Genomic DNA, 21,077 nt, shown 5'->3' on the forward strand with positions numbered 1-21,077 from the left:
ACAAGTCTCCTAACAAGAAAAAAAGAGTTAAAGTTAATGTCTTTTGATGCTAAGATCATCAGAGAAGAGGCTCACATGGAGAGCTTTAGAATGCGGCCCACTTAAAGGAGCATCTGGTCATTTGGCTGCAGTGACTTATGAAAACCACACCCAGTTGTGGCTCAATGTAGGTTGAAGCAGAATATTAGCTTAAAGAAAACAAAGACAGGTCAGGATCAAATCAGAATAGGAAAAGAAGAATTCTGCTTCTAGATAGCAGTCTTGGGAGTGCTGTAGGCCAGTAGCTTCAGGAGAAATTAGGTGAAGGGTAGCAGGTCACAAGTTTTGTGAAACCATGTGCTAGCCTTAGCCTGATGACAGAAAACATAGGTCAGCTATGCAGGGACTTTGGGAAGGAAGATCAGATAATTATAGTGGGGGAGCAGGAAACAGCCTGTCTATGAATCCAAATATATAGTATTAGGAGCAGAGACTGGGCGCACAAATGTGGAACTTGTGGAGGTCTTTCAGCGCCATAATTGGCTCTGCCCCTCATGAACCATGGACCTTGCTGTTGGTGGGGAGGCTTGCATGCCTCAGCAATACAGATAGTCGTACCGTAGGTGCAACCACAACGGAGGGTTATCTGTTGAGAGGCCAGACAAACGCTTGGTTCCTGAAGAGGGGCAGCAGCAGCCTTTTCAGTAGTTGCAGGGGCAACAGTCTGGATGATTGACTGATCTGGCCTTGTAACACTAACCAAAACAGCCTCGCTGTTATCAGTTTTTGAGAAAGAAAAGTGGCGTTCTACGGATCGGAGCGTGGAATGTCAGATCCCTTAATTGGGCAGGAAGGTTAGAAAATTTAAAAAGGGAAATGGATAGGTTAAAGTTAGATACAGTGGGAATTAGTGAAGTTCGGTGGCAGGAGGTACTACAAACAGCACAGTGAACGCATTATTGTGGCCAAGATAGACACGAAGCCCACGCCTACTACAGTAGTACAAGTTTATATGCCAACTAGCTCTGCAGAAGACGAAGAAATTGAAGAAATGTATGACGAAATAAAAGAAATTATTCAGATAGTGAAGGGAGACGAAAATTTAATAGTCATGGGTGACTGGAATTCGGTAGTAGGAAAAGGGAGAGAAGGAAACGTAGCAGATGAATATGGATTGGGGCTAAGAAATGAAAGAGGAAGCTGCCTGGTAGAATTTTGCACAGAGCACAACTTAATCATAGCTAACACTTGGTTCAAGAATCATAAAAGAAGGTTGTATACATGGAAGAAGCCTGGAGATACTGACAGATTTCAGATAGATTATATAATGGTAAGACAGAGATTTAGGAAACAGGTTTTAAATTGTAAGACATTTCCAGGGGCAGATGTGGATTCTGACCACAATCTATTGGTTATGAACTGTAGATTAAAACTGAAGAAACTGCAAAAAGGTGGGAATTTAAGGAGATGGGACCTAGATAAAATGACTAAACCAAAGGTTGTACAGACTTTCAGGGAGAGCGTAAGGGTACAAATGGCAGGAATGGGGGAAAGAAATACAGTAGAAGAAGAATGGGTAGCTTTGAGGGATGAAGTAGTGAAGGCAGCAGAGGATCAAGTAGGTAAAAAGACGAGGGCTATTAGAAATCCTTGGGTAACAGAAGAAATACTGAATTTAATTGATGAAAGGAGAAAATATAAAAATGCAGTAAATGAAGCAGGCAAAAAGGAATACAAACGTCTCAAAAATGAGATCGACAGGAAGTGCAAAATGGCTAAGCAAGGATGGCTGGAGGATAAATGTAAGGATGTAGAGGCTTATCTCACTAGGGGTAAGATAGATACTGCCTACAGGAAAATTAAAGAGACCTTTGGAGAAAAGAGAACCACTTGTATGAATATTCTCAGATGGAAACCCAGTTTTAAGCAAAGAAGGGAAAGCAGAAAGGTGGAAGGAGTATATAGAGGGTCTATACAAGGGCGATGTACTTGAGGACAATATTATGGAAATGGAAGAGGATGTACATGAAGATGAAATGGGAGATATGATACTGCGTGAAGAGTTTGACAGAGCACTGAGAGACCTGAGTCGAAACAAGGCCCTGGGAGTAGACAACATTCCATTAGAACTACTGACGGCCTTGGGAGAGCCAGTCCTGACAAAACTCTACCATCTGGTGAGCAAGATGCATGAGACAGACGAAATACCCTCAGACTTCAAGAAGAATATAATAATTCCAATCCCAAAGAAAGGAGGTGTTGACAGGTGTGAAAATTACCGAACTATCAGTTTAATAACTCACGGCTGCAAAATACTAACGCGAATTCTTTACAGATGAATGGAAAAACTAGTAGAAGCCGACCTAGGGGAAGATCAGTTTGGATTCCGTAGAAATATTGGAACACGTGGGGCAATACTGACCCTACGACTTATCTTAGAAGCTAGATTAAGGAAAGACAAACCTAAATTTCTAGCATTTGTAGACTTAGAGAAAGCTTTTGACAATGTTGAGTGGAATACTCTCTTTCAAATTCTGAAGGTGGCAGGGGTAAAATACAGGGAGAGAAAGGCTATTTACAATTTGTATAGAAACCAAATGGCAGTTATAAGAGTTGAGGGGCATGAAAGAGAAGCAGTGGTTGAGAAGGGAGTGAGACAGGGTTGTAGCCTCTCCCCGATGTTATTCAATCAGTATATTGAGCAAGCAGTGAAGGAAACAAAAGAAAAATTTGGAGTAGGTATTAAAATCTATGGAGAAGAAATAAAAACTTTGAGGTTCGCCGATGACATTGTAATTCTGTCAGAGACAGCAAAGGACTTGGAAGAGCAGTTGAATGGAATGGATAGTGTCTTGCAAGGAGGATATAAGATGAACATCAACAAAAGCAAAACGAGGATAATGGAATGTAGTGTAATTAAGTCTGGTGATGCTGAGGGTATTAGATTAGGAAATGAGACACTTAAAGTAGTAAAGGAGTTTTGCTATTTGGGGAGCAAAATAACTGATGATGGTCGAAGTAGAGAGGATATAAAATGTAGACTGGCAATGGCAAGGAAAGCGTTTCTGAAAAAGAGAAATTTGTTAACATCGAGTATAGATTTAAGTGTCAGGAAGTCATTTCTGAAAGTATTTGTATGGAGTGTAGCCATGTAAGGAAGTGAAACATGGACGATAAATAGTTTAGACAAGAAGAGAATAGAAGCTTTCGAAATGTGGTGCTACAGAAGAATGCTGAAGATTAGATGGGTAGATCACATAACTAATGAGGATATGTTGAATAGGATTGGGGAGAAGAGAAGTTAGTGGCACAACTTGACTAGAAGAAGGGATCGGTTGGTAGGACACGTTCTGAGGCATCAAGGGATCACCAATTTAGAATTGGAGGGCAGCGTAGAGGGTAAAAATCGTAGAGGGAGACCAAGAGATGAATACACCAAGCAGATTCAGAAGGATGTAGGTTGCAGTAGGTACTGGGAGATGAAGAAGCTTGCACAGGATAGAGTAGCATGGAGAGCTGCATCAAACCAGTCTCAGGACTGAAGACCACAACAACAACAACAACAACAATTGGCTCTGGGTAAACACTGCTGTAAGGCATGTTAACACTGAACTGAACAGGATGCTCCAGACACCGTCGAAATTTCACGAGTGTTGTTCCAGCTGATGCTATTGGTAGGTGGGGATACACTACACATGGCCTGCAGCTAAATAGGAGGGAGAAAGATAAGTTAGCTTCTCTATTAGCACATATTGTAAAGGGGGGGGGGGGGGGGGCACAGTCACACAAGGGATGATACTTGTGGTTAATGGGACCAGGAAGATGGGTTTTTTTTTAGGTTAAAGCCAAAGTCCAGACAGACAATAATCAAGAAAAATAAAAGAAGCTTCATGTACCATAAATAGGAATAAGGTTAAGGGTAGTATCAATTTACTTCATAAAAATATCAGGGGAATACAAAATAAATTAGATAGGCTGTTAGTGTGTTTAGATGATCTCAACAATAAGAATGAGATTAATATATTTTGTCTCTCTGAACATCATATAATTGTGGGGATGGAAAGTGTCAGGTATAAGTACAAAACTGTAGAAGGAAGCAAATTTTGTGTCGATCAACACTTTGAAGTTTGTGCATGTGAACTACAGCTAGATAATGTAGTGTTGATATTAGCAACAATGTACCAATCCCCATTAGGAGACTTGGAGCTACTCATCAAAACATTTGACTCCCTATTATGCTGTCTTGTCAGACCAAAAGAAGAAGTCATTAATCTGTGGTGATTTTAATGTAAACTTTCTATGCAGTTCTGATACGAAAAGTGAACTAGAAGTGTTATTAATGACATGTAACATACAATCAGTGATCAATTTCCCTGTATGTATAGCTCAAGGCAGTAGTACTCTCATAGATAATGTATTTGTGCAGCACGAGGATGTAAAACTAACACATGCTTTCCCCGTAATAAATGGATTATCAGTCCATGATGGGCAACTAATTAACTTACAAAATGCAGGGTGTGCTGTTCAGAAACCATTAAGTAAAAGTGTAAGGCTTGTAAACCTGGTATCTATAGAGCACTTCAGAGAAAGTTCAAGAAATGTTAATTGGGGAGATGTATATAACGAGTCAAATGCCAATGATTAATGCATCATATTTCTTGATAAATTTATATCCCGTTTAGAACATTGTTGCCCCAAAAAAATTACTATATGTAACACCAAACAGTTGTCAAAGTAACCTTGGATCACTACAGGTATTAAACTGTCTTCAGAAAGGAAAAGAAAATTGTATGAGGCAGCAAGAATTAGTAAAGATCCAAAAGTAATTTCATACTATAAAAATTATTGTAACATACTGAGGAAAGTTGTCAGAAAATAAAAGAATATGCATATTAGAAATGAAATTAACAACTTGGGCAATAAAATCAAATCAGTATGGAATGTTGTTAGTGACAGACAGGAAAAGTAACCACTGGAGTAGGTAGTATTACTATTAAAGAGAATGAGACCATTTGGACCAACAGTACACAAGTAGCTAATGTATTTAACAACCATTTCTTACATGTAGGTGAAACAATTGGTGAGAACAGTTCAAAAGAAAAAGCCAAGCAGTCAGTACAAGGAAGAATCAGTTTTGAGAAATCCTAGTCAGATTAGTTTTCATCCAATAACCTCTTGTGAAATAAGGAAAACCATTAAATCTTTGCAAACTAAATGTTCTGTTGGAATAGGTGACATCCCTAAAAAGATATTAACACAATGTGGAGCAGTTACAGCTGATGTTCTGAGTCACATCTGTAATGCATCAATAACTTAAAGGTATTTTCCCAGACAGGTTAAAATATGTCATTGTCAAGCCTCTCCATAAAAAAGGGGACACCACAGATGTCAACAATTACCAGCCAGTAGCATTGCTCACAGCATTTTCAAATGTTGTTGAGAAAGTATTGTACTCAAGAGTGGTTAGCTGCCTCAGCAGTAATGGGATACTTAGTAAATCACAGTTGGGATTTTAAAAATGCTGTTATACTGAGACAGCAATATACAATTTCACTGCCCACTTAATAGATTCTTTAAATACTAAAATGTCACCAATAGGAATTTTCTGTGACTTATCCAGAGCATTTGATTGTGTGAACCATGACATTATGTTACAGAAATTACAATTCTATGGTATAAATGGAACAGCATATGAGTGATGCAAGTCATACCTATAGAACAGGAAGCAAAAAGTTTCTTTATATGGTTTAAGTGATTTAAGGAAATTTCCCACCTCATCCAACTGGGGTGAAATTTCATTAGGTGTTACATAGGGTTCGATTATGGGCCCCCTTCTGTTCTTGATGTATGTGAATGACCCCCTTCTTATCTGAAATAAGAAGCTAAACTGACACTGTTTGCTGGTGATACAGGCATCATTATTAATCCAATAAAAGAAACTCCAACAGAAAATGATACAAATAATGTCTTTGGAAAAGTTATTGATTGGTTTCCTGCAAATGAACTTGCTCTGAACTTTGATAAAACACAGTACATCCAATTTTCTACTGCAAGGAGTACAGTTCCTTCAATAAATATAACACATCAACAGAAATCAGTAGCCACGGTAGAGCATACTAAGTTTTTGGGTGTACATATAAGTGATAATCTTAATTGGAAAATTCATATTTTGGGTCTCCTAAAGGGACTTGGTTCAGAAACTTTTGCAATCAGAAAAATTGCTAATTTTGATGATATAGAAATTAGCAAGCTAACATACTTTGCATACTTTCACTCTCTGATGTCACACGGAATAATATTTTGGGGTAACTCAACACTTAGGCAAAAAGTATCCACTGCCCAAAAGAAAGTGGTTAGAATAATAGTCACACATCTTGAAGGCATCTGTTTAAAAGGTCAGGAATTCTTACAACAGCCACACAGTACATTTACTCAGTAACGAAATTTGTTCTTAACAACATGGAGGAGACTGGTGTTTAACGTCCCATCGACAACAAGGTCATTAGAGATCGAGCACAAGCTCGGATTAGGGAAGGATGGGAAGGAAATCGGCCGTGCCCTTTCAGAGGAACCATCCCGGCATCTGCCTTATGCACAGAAAGCCTAAATCAGGATGGCCAGAGACGGATTTGAACCGTCATCCTCCCGAATGCTAGACCAGTATGTTAACCACTGCGCCACCTCACTTGGTCTCAATAACGTGGACCACTTTAAAAACAACAGTGACACTCATGATTATAACACCAGACGAAAGAAAGACTTACACTATCCTCTACTTAACCTATCTTTGGCACAGAAAGGGGTAAGATATGCTGCTGTAAAGTTTTTCAATAAATTACCACATGAAATAAAATGTCTGACAGTCAGCAGTAAGTTTTAAAAATAAATTGAAATCATGTCTCCTTGGTAATCTATCTATACTGTAGATGAATTCTTGAACAGGACTAAATAAATCTATAGGTATAATATATGCATGTTGTGCCATTTAAGGGTAGTAAAAATTTTAAGCTTTAATACAGGCCCAGTAACTTAGCTGAGGGTGCTTCACAAAGTACTTAAAAGACACTTGTTCACCCAGATTTCTTGTTATTTACAGAAGTCCTGGAATACCTAAACAAAAGCAGGATGTGCAAAGAAAACTTATAGAATGGGTTCACAGTTTAGGTAACACTAGAGCATGACATGTATGTAAAAAGGGGTCCAACAGCAGACAGTACAAGACAAATCTCAGCCATAATGTGAGTAATTATTCTTAAAATTTTAACAACACGATTTTACAAAACTGAGACATATGTGCCGGGATGGTTCCCACTGGTAGGTCATAGCTAACCAGCTGTCCCATCCTTGCCAAACTAGACCTGTATGTAAACACCTGTATATATGATTTATGTCTTTTTCTTGTTCTTATTAAATTGTACTACCACAAAATGTACAACATCACTCTAACAGTGATCTTCAGTTGAATAATCTGCTGATGTTACTACTACTACTACTACTACTACTATTATTGCTATTGCTATTTATCTCCTCTCCCACTGTGCGACCCAAGTACAATGAAAACAGGAAACACATATGTGAAGTTCTAATGAAGGAAAAATATGCTCTCAGATTAACAAGAATGCCTTCTTTTTTTAAAAAAATAACGTCTGAGTATATTCAGTGATAGAAATGCCATGGTAAAGTAATGTGCCAACCTTCCAAACTGAAGGTCATAGTGGCATGTGTATTGAAGAAATATCCAAAAGACATATAGTTCTTAATTAAGTAAATATGGTGTAAGTTAAAGACATATGTAAATAGTTTCAATAACTGATAATTATTAGAAAGAAATTACCTTCCCACTCAGAATGTATGGATTCAATGCTCTGTGATTTTCTGGTACATCCGAAACAAGTTCTTCTGGTTGCCATTCTTTTATAAGTTGTTCTTTCTCCTGTATATATATATATATATATTAGACATAAAAATTTTAAAATTTTCCATCTTTCTCCAGCAAAAGCATTCAGTAAAATCAATAGCAAAGACATACTATACCTTTTTGGACAACTTCACCAAGTCATTAGGATTGTAGCTTTTATGGAATATAAGCCATAGGACCCATAATCCCAAGAATATTTCCAGAATAAGATGATATGCTGGTACCTGTGAATGCAAGGAAATAACGTTACTTCCACTGATATCATCCAACTATTTGTCCGCATAATTTGAGAGTCTAAAAACAGAAATAAATGGCATAATAAGAAAACATATTATGCCAAAAGACAGACAGAACTATTATTAAAAGCTATAATTAAATAGGCTAAATGAATAATACCATTAAACTAAAATATTTCTTGTGATCAATCCCTCAATTCATGGAGACAGAAATGACTTGAGAATATTTCGAAGTTTATTACTTTATTATTTGGAGCCTGCATAAGCACCAACAGAGTACAACAATTCAATAATAGTTACTAAAACAGCCTCACATATTTATTTTTGGCAAGTTTCTCTTTCAGCCGATGCATATCCTGACCAGCTGTATGTTCCTAAAGGTTCTCCTTTATAATCAGATATACTGCCGTGAGCTCTAGTGTGTGCAGTGTACCATAGTAGTTAGCCATGCTGGCTGGTGTGCTGCAGGTCACCAGTTCAAATCCAACCATCAGCAATTATTTGTTATTTAGTATTCATCATTTCTGGGAGGTTCTTGAAATATCTTATGTTTATGATATTTGTATGATCAGGAGTATTTGAGGTTTGTATAAATACCAGCATTATGGAATATTCAATACTTGTATAAATAGCTATAAGCTCTGCACATGAGATCAGTTCTCTTCTGGCTGTACGTTGGTGTCAGTAATAAATGTGCTTTCAGTGCTAAGTGTCTTACTTCACTGACGACCTTGCCTTCAGCTTTGGACTTCATATTGGTATAGTGGTTTCAACATGACATCATTAGGTGGGGGCACTGGGTACCACTACATCAAACCATCTACATCACTGTCGCTTCAAATAGGCAGAAATGCTGTTCAAGACAGCAAAATTGATGAAAGGATTCAGCTGAGTCACCATATACAACAGGTGGGATGAAATGTTGTGCTTTGTAAATATGTACTTTTACTTGGGAAGCTCAGTTCAACAGTGGTTTGAGAAAAATGAGAAGCTTAATAGCTAGGTGCAGTTTTTGCAGTTTCTAACATGCAATTCAACAAAACCCGCCATTTTAATTTCACAGAATGGGCATATGATTAGTGAAACTGAACAGTTCAAATTTCTAGGTGTTCAGATAGATAGTAAACTGTTGTGGAAAGCCCACATTCAGGATTTCGTTGAAAGACTTAATGCTGCCATTTTTACTATTCGAATGGTATCTGAAGTAAGTGATAGTTCGACATGAAAAGTAGTCTACTTTGCTTATTTTCATTTGTTTATGACATATGGTATTATATTTTGGGGTAAGTCTTCCCAGTCTCAAATGATATTTTTGGCTCAGAAATGGGCAGTTTGGGGAATAAGTGGTGTAAATTTGCGAACCTCTTGTTTACCCCTGTTCGTAAGTCTGGATATTTTAGCTTTGGCCTCTCACTATATATATTATTTACTGTCGTTTCTTGTTAACAATATCAGCTTATTCCCAAGAATTAGCAAATTTCAGGCAATTAATAGTAGGCAGAAATTTAATCTGCATTTGGATCACACTTCCTTGATTCTTGTGCAGAAAAGTTGTGGAGTATACTGCTGCATCCATTTTGAATAAGCTACCACAATAATTCAAAGATCTTAGCAGCAATTCATGCTGAAGTGTTTCCCCATGGGTAAAAAAAATGGCTCTGAGCACTATGGGACTTAACAGCTGAGGTCATCAGTCCCCTAGAACTTAGAACTAATTAAACCTAACTAACCTAAGGGCATCACACACATCCATGCCCGAGGCAGGATTCGAACCTGCGACCGTAGCCGTCGCGCGGTTCCAGACTGAAGCGCCTAGAACCGCTCGGCCACTTCGGCCGGCCCCATGGGTCACTCCTTCTATACTGTCAAGGAGTTCCCTGAAAAATTAAGCTGATTCCTGTGTTATATTGTTGATTACGTTTACATAAACTTATGGAGTGTCTTTTTTTCGATTCATAAATATTTTATTTTATCTGTTATTACTTTTAAGTTGTAATTTCATGTACTGACATGTTCCATGACCTAGGAGATTTGCTCCTCAATTTGGTCCTATAGAACCAGATGTGAAAAATAAACATAAAAAAATTCCAGGCCGAACTGAAGAAAACCTCTGGTGACAGTCACCAGCAAATCCTCTTAGTAGATGAACAATTGAAAAACAGAGCCCAATAACATGGTGAACCAACACAGTCATACAGACAGAGTAGTGTGGCCCTTTGGACCATTGTAAATCTAAATATGACAGAAGCCAACGAAACCTCACACTTTGTGAAGGGAGTCACAGGAGACATGTATGAAGTCCTTCTGGAAAGGACATCACAACAGAAGAATTCATCAAGTAGTGACAATGCATCAAGGAAATGCAACAAAAAAAGAGTCAGATGAAAGAGCTATGTTTGACTCCCAAGTGTAGTCCCTCTGGCAATTGTGGCACGGCACCTCACCAATACCTCACTTCTCTCACATACCAGCTTCTAAGAGAAGACACATGGCATTTTATGGGAGCCAGAACTGTCTAACCGAGTACATAAGAGGTAGCACCCATGAACATTAACCCAGTGTTTGGTACCAATCCTCACTACCAGTGCAATGTACCTCGAAGATTTAACTTGGCCATCTCTGACATACACCACCACAGCCAATAGCATCCAACCAAGACAGGTACAACCAATTCCTCTGGTTGGTTGGTTTTTTGGAGTTAAAGGGAACAAACTGTGATGTCAGTAGTCCCATCATCCTTTATCTATCGAACCAGGAATAATCCTCAAAGGAAGGATACAAAACACAAATACTGGGAAGCCTGATGGCAACAAAGATACAATAAGACAGAGATAAAAAAAGGGAGAAGCAGGAGAGGAGTGAGAGGGAGTAAGATGAGCGAGTCTCTGCCCAGAATGCTGTTGGAGGACCCTGGGCTATGGCATGTTCATTCCCTGAGATCCAAATACAATCAGGGGTCCAAACAAAGATGACTGGCCATCCAGACGATCAGAAAGAAGATTATGGATGTTTGTGACTAATGGGTGATGATGGTAGCACTCATCTATAGGCTGAAGGCTGCTCAGGGAATCCCAGCAGATCAGAAACATCTTCCATCTGTAAGAACGAGCATGGCTAAGGGCCTGTTTGATGGCCACCAATTCTGCAGCGAAGACACTGCATCCACTCAGCAGGGAGCATAGTTCACTCCACCTTGCATGTACATATGTAAAGCCGGTTCATCCATCGACTGTTGAGCTGTCAGTGTACATTGCTTCTGAACCTGGAAACGCACTGAGAACAGCAACCAACAGGTGGCAAAAAACCATGGGGTCAACTGAATTTTTCCATCCAAAGGATAAATCAAGACAAATCCGAGGTCAGGGTACACATCATGGGGATGTACCTGGCACTGAGGAAGTTGGAGTTCAGAGCATAGGCGCTATATTCGAACTGCAATTGTGACCCCAATTCTGGGTCCCCATGGTGGGAGGTGAATCGCCCTACTATGAAAAAGGACATGGTAGTTCAGATGCTCAGGGAAGCTGCGAAGGTGCATAGCATAACTGAGTAGCTCTAGTTGCCATCTGATCTGTAATGGAGTGACCCCAGCCTCCTCAAATAGGCTGTTCACAGGGCTATTTCTAAAAGCTCCTGTTGCAAGTTGGACCCCACAGTGGTGTACTGGGTCCAGTGGCCATGATGCTGAGGTCAATGCCGAATCTTATGCCAGACTCCCATAATCGAGATGGGACAGTATCAGGGTTTTGTAAAGCCACAGAAGGGTAAAGTGGTCTGCACCCCAGCTGGTGTTACTGAGGCAGTGAAGTGTATTAAGGGGTAGCCAGCACTTTTGCTTAAGATGGGAAAGACACATCAACTGGGCATTGAAGACCAGTCCCAAAAAGTGGTAAGGCTCCCCCATATCGAGTAATTTGTGGTTGAGGTAAAGTTCTGGTTGTGGACGAACAATACAACATCTACAGAAGTGCATAACCCAAGTCTTGGCAGCTGAAAACTGAAAGCAGTGGGTGAGGGCCCATGACTGCCTTTTGAATGGTGCCCTGCAGTCAGTGTTCAATCAACAACCACACTAAAGGAGCAACAGTAAAAGCAAAAATAATCGGCATACAAAGAGGGTTATACTGAGGACTCCACAGCTGCTGCTAGATCTGAGAGAGAGAGAGAAAGGGGGGGGGGGGGGGGGGATGTACTCAACACAGAGTCCTGCGGGACACTTGTTTTCTTATATATGGTATATGGTGGGTACTGTGGTAAGCACCAACTTATATCTAGAAACTACAGTGAGACAAGAAGTTCTGGACAAGAATTGAAAGCACACCCTGCAGACCCCACTCATGTAAGGTATCAAGGATGTGGTATCACGTGCATTTGCAGGTCGAAGAAGACAACAATAATGTGTTGACATTTGGTCAAACTCATGGCAAACAAAGTTATCAGCACTAGAACGGCTTTAGCGAAAACCATCCTGGACTGGTGCCACAAGGTCCCGAGACTCAAGCAGCCTGCACAACCACCATGTGTTCGAGTGTAAAGAACATTGGTGAGGCAAATTGGGTGATGCCTGTCCAGCTCTAGGTGGTGCTTACATCGTTTCAGCACTGGGATGATGACACTTTCATGCCACTGAGATAGGAACTCACTCTCACTTCATATATGGTTGAAGATAGTAAGGAGATGAAATTCACAATCCAGCGATAGGTGTTTTAGCATTTGGTTTTGGCTACAGTCTAGCCCTGGGGCTGTATCAGGGCAAATGACTACAGAACTGAAGAATTCCCACTCACTGAATGGAGCATTTATATGGCTCCAGTTGGTATGTAGTGAAGGATAAGTGCATCCGCTCCAACTGCTGTTTGAGGTCATGAAAGGAAGGTTGATAGTTCTCAAACACAGAGGCTGGAGCACAGTGCAGAGCAAACTGTTCAGTGACAGCATCTAGGTCTGTGAAGACAGCACTGTTCAAGGAAATACCACATGCACCTGTAGAGGACTGGTATCCGTAGAGGCATCTGATCATCAACCAATCCTGTGGAGGAAGGATCTGTGGTCCAATGGTTGAAACATGCCGTTCCCTGCAGTCTTGGTTCTGTCATTTTATTAGGTGGCATACCCAGGCTTGGAGCTATTTAAAGGCAATGAGTTGCTCCACCAATCAAGCTGCTTATGGCATTGCCGAGCACACCTGTTATCTCTAATAGCCTTGGTGATTTCTGAGGTTCATCAAGGTACTGTTTTCCGATGGGATGATCCCGAAGAATAAATGATTGTTAAGTTGGCTGCTGATAGGATGGCTGCTGTTGTACTCTGGACAGCCACATCAATACCTCCATGTAGCAGGGAGCTAAGGACTACACTGGAGGTGAAATCATCACGGGTGGCATTGCTGAGAGCCATTCTGAGTAGGTGCCAAGGGGGGTGATGCTGAGGGAGGAGAGGGAGATAGGGAAGTGGTCACTACGACACAGGTCATCGTGGAGCTGCCCATCATGACAGGTACCAGGACTCCAATCAATGGATTACTCACCAGAATGTCAGGAAATAGTTTGGGGTTGCATCTGAAGAGACAGACGGGACCATATTATCACCAGTCTGAGAAAGTTTCATCTGTAAGGCATCTGCCATGATGCCACCCACTCTGAACGGGGGCTCTCCACATGGGCACCACCCAGTCTCTGGTGAGTAGTAATCCATTGCTTGGAGTCCTGGTACCTGTCATGATGGGCAGGTACTCCTTGGCATACATAGGAAGTTTCCAGCTCAGGCACCAACAATGTGATCCCTGAATGGTCAGGGAGCTACTTCCAGGCAAGTAAGTGAGACGATTCCCCCCACACACATACAAAGGGATGGCTACTGTGTTGGTTCTGGGCGTATTGTGTACTATCTTATTAGAAAGAAAGGGTGCTAAGATGGGAAGGCACAAAGGAGTAACATACACCACACTGGGCAACCTTCCCTGCTTGATCTACACTTCTGAAAAATTTGGAAAAGTGATGGCAGGTCAAGCCCACAATGGGGACCATGTGTTGATTAATGACAAGATGTAGACAGCAGTGGGAGTGTAAAGGAGAACCAAGGTCCTAAATCACATACCAGGTCCAGCTGTGTCTGCACTAGAAACAGCATCTGATGGAAAGGGAGAGGAGGACAGGGATGGTGGAAGTGTACACTTGCAGCACAGTAGTGCTGCAAAGGATAGTGCCCCATTGTAGCAAGCACATACTCACAAAAGAGTTGTCAGCCCCCTGGGGTAATCAACTCATCTGACAAGTACAACAGCCAGCAAACAAACAGACATTTGGAGGATAGAGAACAAAATGCAGGTATTTTTTTGTTGTAAGTGTCCTGGACAAGTTGTGCACTACTGCAGAGAGAGAAAATGCATGTCTGACTACTATGCTGCAAGACATAAACCATCACAACAGTCCTAATAGCACCAGTTGACTGCAGCCAATTATAGTCGACATGTGGGCGAAGCTAATCACTGTATTTGGACGTAGTCGTACACCAACACACCGTAGCCTTTCCCTGTTGCTGCACAGATGTACCAGGCACTTACCTGACTACCAAAGTCATGAAAACTAAGTGAGGTGACAACCTATGGTGGTGAGGCCGCCACAGATGAAAATACTCCATGGACAGCAGTCACAAGATGCCAGGACATGGGCTACTTGTGCGGACACTAGTTGAGTCAGACTTCCTTTTTCAGTAACATTAATTGCTTGTATTCGTAAGCTAAAGGAAACTATGTTTTGTGATACAAAAGTGATCGTGCAGAATGTCACAAATGGAAAGTACATCTAGACGATGGAACAAGTACTGCCAAGAATAACCATCAATAACAGAACTTAGCCTTTGAATCTGTCATTTTAACTAAATGTAGTCATCATAATGATATTCTCAGATGGGACTTCTTCCAGGGATCACAAGCAGTCAAAGACTGTGATAGATCAGAGCTCCAGACTGACACAGCTATTCCAACACATACGCAGAACAAAGATTGCTATGTGCGGTTGCTTGCATCATTCAGGAGAAGCAGCATGGTAGCAATGGGCATGGCTGCTGAAGGGCAGCAGAACGGAGGGGCAGTCAAGGCACAAAGTAGACCTAGAAAACACGAGACAGGCAAAGTCATCGTCAGGAAAGTGCAACGAGATGGGCATGACCCACATGCAGAAGAAAGAGGCCCAGGAGGGTACCAGGGGATCAGGGACAAGGGGGAATCATCTGCAGCAAGCAGAAAGGAAGGCAGAACAAAGGGCAACATGTCAGGAGGTGACACACCTGGGTTCACAGAGTCAGAAAAGAAAAGAGCGACGACGTCACCATCGGACAAAGAAAGGGGGTCCAAGGAGTGGGTGGGAACCAAGGGCACAGAAAGCGATGGAGGTCTGAAGGAGGGTGGAGGTCGGGTAGGCTGGTGGCGTGCGAGCCGAAGGCATGAGGTGTGTGGGCCAGTGGTAGACACGTCAGTGGTGCTAGAGCTGGCCTTTCTGGAGCTGGGATGGGTGTTGACCAGTGGTGAGGGCGGCAGTGGCACTGGAGCAGGCAGCATAGGAGTCAGTGTTGTTGCAGGTGGAGGCATTGGAGTTGTGGGGGTGAAACTGATGGGGCCCTAGGCAGTGAAGCCAGTGGGTTTGGTGGCGTAGGAGCTAGTTCAGAGGAGGCTTCCAGGCTGAGGAGAAGTGGCAGAGCCTAAAGAGACAGCAAGGTCAGAGAGGACAGTTGAACCAACGAATGTGTCAGAACCAGAGAAGGCAGTGGAGGCCGAGGAAGCATTAGAGCAGGAGAGGGTATCGGAGTCCAAAGGTGAGCGAGAGCAAGGGGTAGCACTGAAGTCTGAGGAAAAGGCACTGGAGATGGTAGTGCCAGAGGTGGAGCAGCTGGAGGCAGAGGAGCCAGAGGCAGCCAGGAGAGAAGCACTGGGAAGTGCAGAGATGTGGAGAAGATGGTTCACTCCTGCAATGAAGATGGGTCACAAATCTGAACATTTTCGAGCTCTAGAGGAAATGGTGGCAACTGTGCTGAGTTCTGACCAGGGGTAAGAGTTTGTGCATCGGCACAGGTGAGGTGCCATCGAAGAAGTTCAGTGGTGCACAGGTGGTGGTGTGTGAAATGGAGAAGCTGTGCTGTCCTGTCTGTGGCACATGGGGGCATTATCACCAATTAGTGCTGAGTCAAGCAAGCAATGCCCTGGCTGACACTTGCAATTGCAGACCCAGTAGCTGGGAAAATTACAGTAGTGAAATCTAGTATGGAAGGAGCCATGCGGATCACAATGATGCTTTAGAGACATGTCCATGAAACAAAAGGAGCACATGTAAGATCATTCCTCACCACCACTTTTATGTCTTGGTCTTTACAAGATGGCAAGGACAGCACATAATAAAGTTGTTCCACAGTTTCCAATGAAAAAACACACACATAAACAGTTCATGTTCTGATGTGGAACAGAAAATAAGAGCCATTCTGATTGAATGATAAGAGTTCTCACTATAGTCCAAATCGGTGTACAATCATTGTCTGGTTGATGTCCTAGACTGTGATCCAGCCAGTGTAGGTGCTGAGTGGAGTCCTGGACCTCGCTGGATTGACATTCAGTTGGAGATCAGGGCGGTGCTGGAGGCTGCTGCTGATGAATGCTACTGATGTATTAGCTGCAAGAAGCAGCTGGCATTGATACCGGAGCAAGAGCAAATACTGCTGACTAGTGATCATGCAGTGTCTTCAGTATTTCCCTGAGGGTCACATCAGATCCAGAGATCCATTGATTCCCATTTGTTGAGTTCAGGAACATACCCAAGAGGTCAATTCCAATTTGGTGGAATGCCACTGCTGCAGCCGGGATTTGTACTAGATGCCCCAGAGGTAGTTGTCACCTGCTTCCATTATTAGCATTTGTTACAGTGGCTCACACAGATAATGCGTGGTTGATCCCCAGAAATGATACAGTGTTTTACCGTGGGCCACTTGGTCTGTCTTTTCTCCACTCTAGATTTCAAAGAATATGAAAATTGTAAGTAGAATGACTGTCAATCGCCAACATTGTTCCTCGGTTAGACCACAGCCTATTGCCAATTTGGTAGTAGCTTCCTCCCTGCACTGTCTGTGGTGATAGTGGAGCATGATTCTTCACCAATGACACTAAGCTGTCCTTCCTGGACTGATTCAGATGCCTCCGTGCATTCGTATTTAGGGGTGAGTTGGGGCTGCTCGTGACACTTAAATATCCGAAGTTCTTTTCAACCACCATCACTGGTATGCAGATTTCTTTTGTGTGTCTAAGAAGCTTTTTGCAGTCAACAAAAGCTTCACAGTTTTACTGAGCATCTTGACTGATGACTGAAACTTGTGTTATGGTCGTCTCTTCTCTCGAGGGTGCCTCTGTGCACGTGCTGGAGACAGGGTGTCCACCAATCTTCCTACAGCACTCATCACTGCACCTGACCTCACTTGCTGCTCCCTCTAGCCATGAGCCCGACACTACTTCCGTCCTCCTGTCCCTTTGTAGCAATGATGTAGCCAGCCATGAACAGCCTGCCCTTCGAGGGTAGCGTACCTTGTCTACTGGCACTGAGGTCCCCACCTATGCTCCTACATGCATCACCATGCTCCTATATGCACTGCCATGCTCCAATGTGCACTACTGCGGGTGTCCACACATGTCCTTCAGCCTTCCGCACCTGTGGCTGCCTCCGTAACTGGATCTGGGCCCACATATCTGCAAGGTGTTGCTACACTGTCTGATGCCAACTTTTATGGATAGGTCTCCCATTTTCCTTTTGTGCTTCTTCAATGCAAATGTATTCATCAGTGCATTCTGTTGGGAATGCAGGAGGATGGCGTAGGTGATCTTCAATCAGAAAGATTCCCAACAATTAGCAACAAAATGATATTTATTATATATGAGAAAATACTCAACTTAAATGGTGTTTCTTCTTGTGAAATGTACAGCACAATTAGACGTCTGAAATTATTGAAAGTCCTCCAAAATATTAAAGTCCTGTCACTATTCCTACGTAGAGTCCAGAGATGGCGTACAATGTCTATGGAGCCTAAGTCTTGGAGACAATGGACGAACACTGCAGCTTGTAGACTCGGCAGTAAGTGGAAACTGAACATGACTTGGCTCTCTGAAGAGAACTGTCCACTGTATCTCAGTGCTCCAGTATTTAAGGTCACATTGACCAATCGCTATCCACACACATGATGCCCATGGGATGGCACCTGCGGCCCCTTGCGGACCTCGATATAGTTTAGTTTGTACTGCCAACCCAAACAGCTGCTGAGCTACAACTGTTTCGAGTGCGGCTTATCGACCACAGTGAGATACTCACTGGAGTCATGAGTACCATCACCACACATTCTTCATGCTCAGGTTTTCCTCTTCCTTCAGTGACTTTTCTTCAAATGTTTTGGTCCATTTCATCCTTGTGCATCACTGAAGTCACAGCCTACAACAGCTTCTTCTATCTGATGTGCCCTCTCCATGGGGCTCGTCCCTGTCCTCCAGCATCCTTGCTTGCTCGTAACCTTTCTCCACTTTTTGGTGCCTCTGTTACACCCACAGCCACCTCTCCACCTCCTGTTCATTTCCTCCTTCCCTCCACCCATCGACATCCGATGGCTTCACCATCTCTGAAGGGGTAGGGGCTGAAGTATCTGGCCACTTGCCTGGCAACATACCACAACAGAACACACATGTGGCTGGCCAGCTTCCATACCCTCGGGCATCCTCTGTAGCAATCCCAACTCTGACCAGACAAGCCACTCTGTGTATGCACCAGATGAAAACAGCAACAAATACCACCACTGTGTACAAGTCAGAGGGTAACAGCAACATGCGCATCCCTCTGTGAACACGCCAGACTCCAGTGGGCTACACAAGTGGTACCAGCATTGGCTGCCAGTACCATGCACCATGACCTTGGCACTATAATCTGTCCACACACCACGTGAAGTGCACCCACATGATCCTCACAGACATCCTTCTGCTGGACTATTTTAGATGCTCCACGACTACTAACCAGCAGCATTCGCTCCCACGCCACTTCAACACCAACTGCTCTTTGCGGCTCATCCATTGGTAGCGATTCTCAGCAGCAGTCTTCAGTGCCATCTTTATCTCTGACTGGATGTGACCCAGTGCTGCCCCAGACTCCAACCAACAAAACAACCTGCCTTTACTAACTGAACCAGACACCAACCGGATAATCATCTAGGACATCAACCAGAAATTGACCAGACACTGATTGTGACTAGTGAGAACTAGGTCATTCTACCGAAAGTGGCTCTTATTTTTTATTCTGCTGCAGGACCATGAACTGTTCATCTGTGTGTTGTCTTCACCCCCCCCCCCCCCCCCCTCATAAAGACCAAGCCATAAAAAAAATGTGTCTGATGGCAAGAACAAGTGGAGATTGTGCAGTACATGTACACTACAAGAACTACTCAAAATTACTACAAAAAGTCATTATAAACTCAAGAAACAGGTACACTGTGTCAGAAATCAGTAGTTCCGAGGACAGACTTAAGGGCTAGATGGACTGTAGTGAAATGAGACACAAGACAAGCAGCCACAGAATAGGATAACATCTCTATTGCCTCAAATGGAAGGGCTTTAAATGATCACGATCACATGTATGAGATATGTCAAATAACCATTTTCTAATTATAGTAGACAATATAGGGACGAACAGTTCAAGAGAAAAATCACAACAGTATATTGAAAATGCATTCTCATAAAATTCTATCATAGAGTGTATCACCTACTTCTCCTTCTGAAATTAAGAAAATTATATGTTCTTTCAAAAATAAAATCCCATATGAATTTGATGGTGTTCCCAGCAGAGATATCAATAACTACTGACCTATTTTACTGCTGACATCATTTTCCCAAATTTCTGAGAAGGTGATGTATTCTAGAAGAGTATCTCACCTGAGGAACAATAACATCAAAAACCAAAGTTCGGATTTCAGAAGAGTTGCTCTACCTAGTATGCCATTGACATGTTCATCCACAAAATTTTACAAGCATTAAATAACAAAACAGTGTCTATTGGTATTTTCTATGACACACAATATTCTCCTAGATCATTGAGATTTTGTGGGACTGATGGTACAGCCAACCAATGGATAATGTCTCACCTTATTAAAAGAATGCAGAAAGTTGTATATTATTCTGACTGGGGAGAAATCACATATGGGATTCCCCAAGATTCAATTTTAGGTCTGCTTTTGTTCCTCATTATATATTAAACTTTCGCTACTTGAGAGAGAGTCTGCATGAAAAATGAGTGATCATAGAACAATGGAACTTTGTGAAAACATTTGTAAGGATATGCGGAAGAGAAATGACAAATAAACCAATGAAACAAACACATTTTAATTTCCACATGAGAGGGTTCAAATTTGGTGATCTTAGTAGCCATGGAACAATTGGCCAATTATTCAGTTTTCTCCAAATGTGCTACAGAGTAACCGAGTGACCTCATAAGCAATGTGAAGTGGAGCTCCACATGCATCAAAACAGCTGCATCCACAGCACCTCTTTTTCACAGAGCATGGATTATGTGGTGAAGGAAATCAGAGTAATGTGTGCCATTCACACTGCATTTTCTTGGTCCTTGGAATCTGAAATCCTCAAAGAAAAACGGACCAATCATGAACTTTGCTGTGAAGCCACAATACAACAGTGATGCATTCACTATGCAGGGGAATTTCACGAATATTCGTTGGTGGTGAAAATCCCAAAATGCAACAACTGTAAGTGTTCACTGCCCAAATGAGTGTAAAGTATGTTTCATCACTACACAAAATTTTCCAAGGTCACATATTGTCAACTTTGGCCCTTGAAAGAAATGTAAGAGCAACATTTAGTTGAATGTCTGCATCACACACTAAAAGTTGGTGAATAATGAAGTTTGCATGGATACATGTCA

The 21,077-nt window shown here is 42.1% G+C and overlaps 1 protein-coding gene across 1 annotated transcript in view; it reads right to left on the minus strand.

Moving 5' to 3' along the window:
• Positions 1-21,077, minus strand: part of LOC126260939 (serine palmitoyltransferase 1-like) — a 151,714-nt gene that overhangs the window by 115,851 nt on the left and 14,786 nt on the right. Inside the window, exons 2-3 of the mRNA XM_049958445.1 lie at positions 8,014-8,121; positions 7,814-7,912 (exon numbers count right to left, since the gene is read on the minus strand). Of these exons, the coding sequence (XP_049814402.1) occupies positions 7,814-7,912; positions 8,014-8,121 (207 nt within the window). The remainder of the gene's footprint in view (positions 1-7,813; positions 7,913-8,013; positions 8,122-21,077) is intronic.

This window comes from Schistocerca nitens, chromosome 5 (genome assembly GCF_023898315.1).
Source record: "Schistocerca nitens isolate TAMUIC-IGC-003100 chromosome 5, iqSchNite1.1, whole genome shotgun sequence".
NCBI classification, from domain to species: domain Eukaryota; kingdom Metazoa; phylum Arthropoda; class Insecta; order Orthoptera; family Acrididae; genus Schistocerca; species Schistocerca nitens.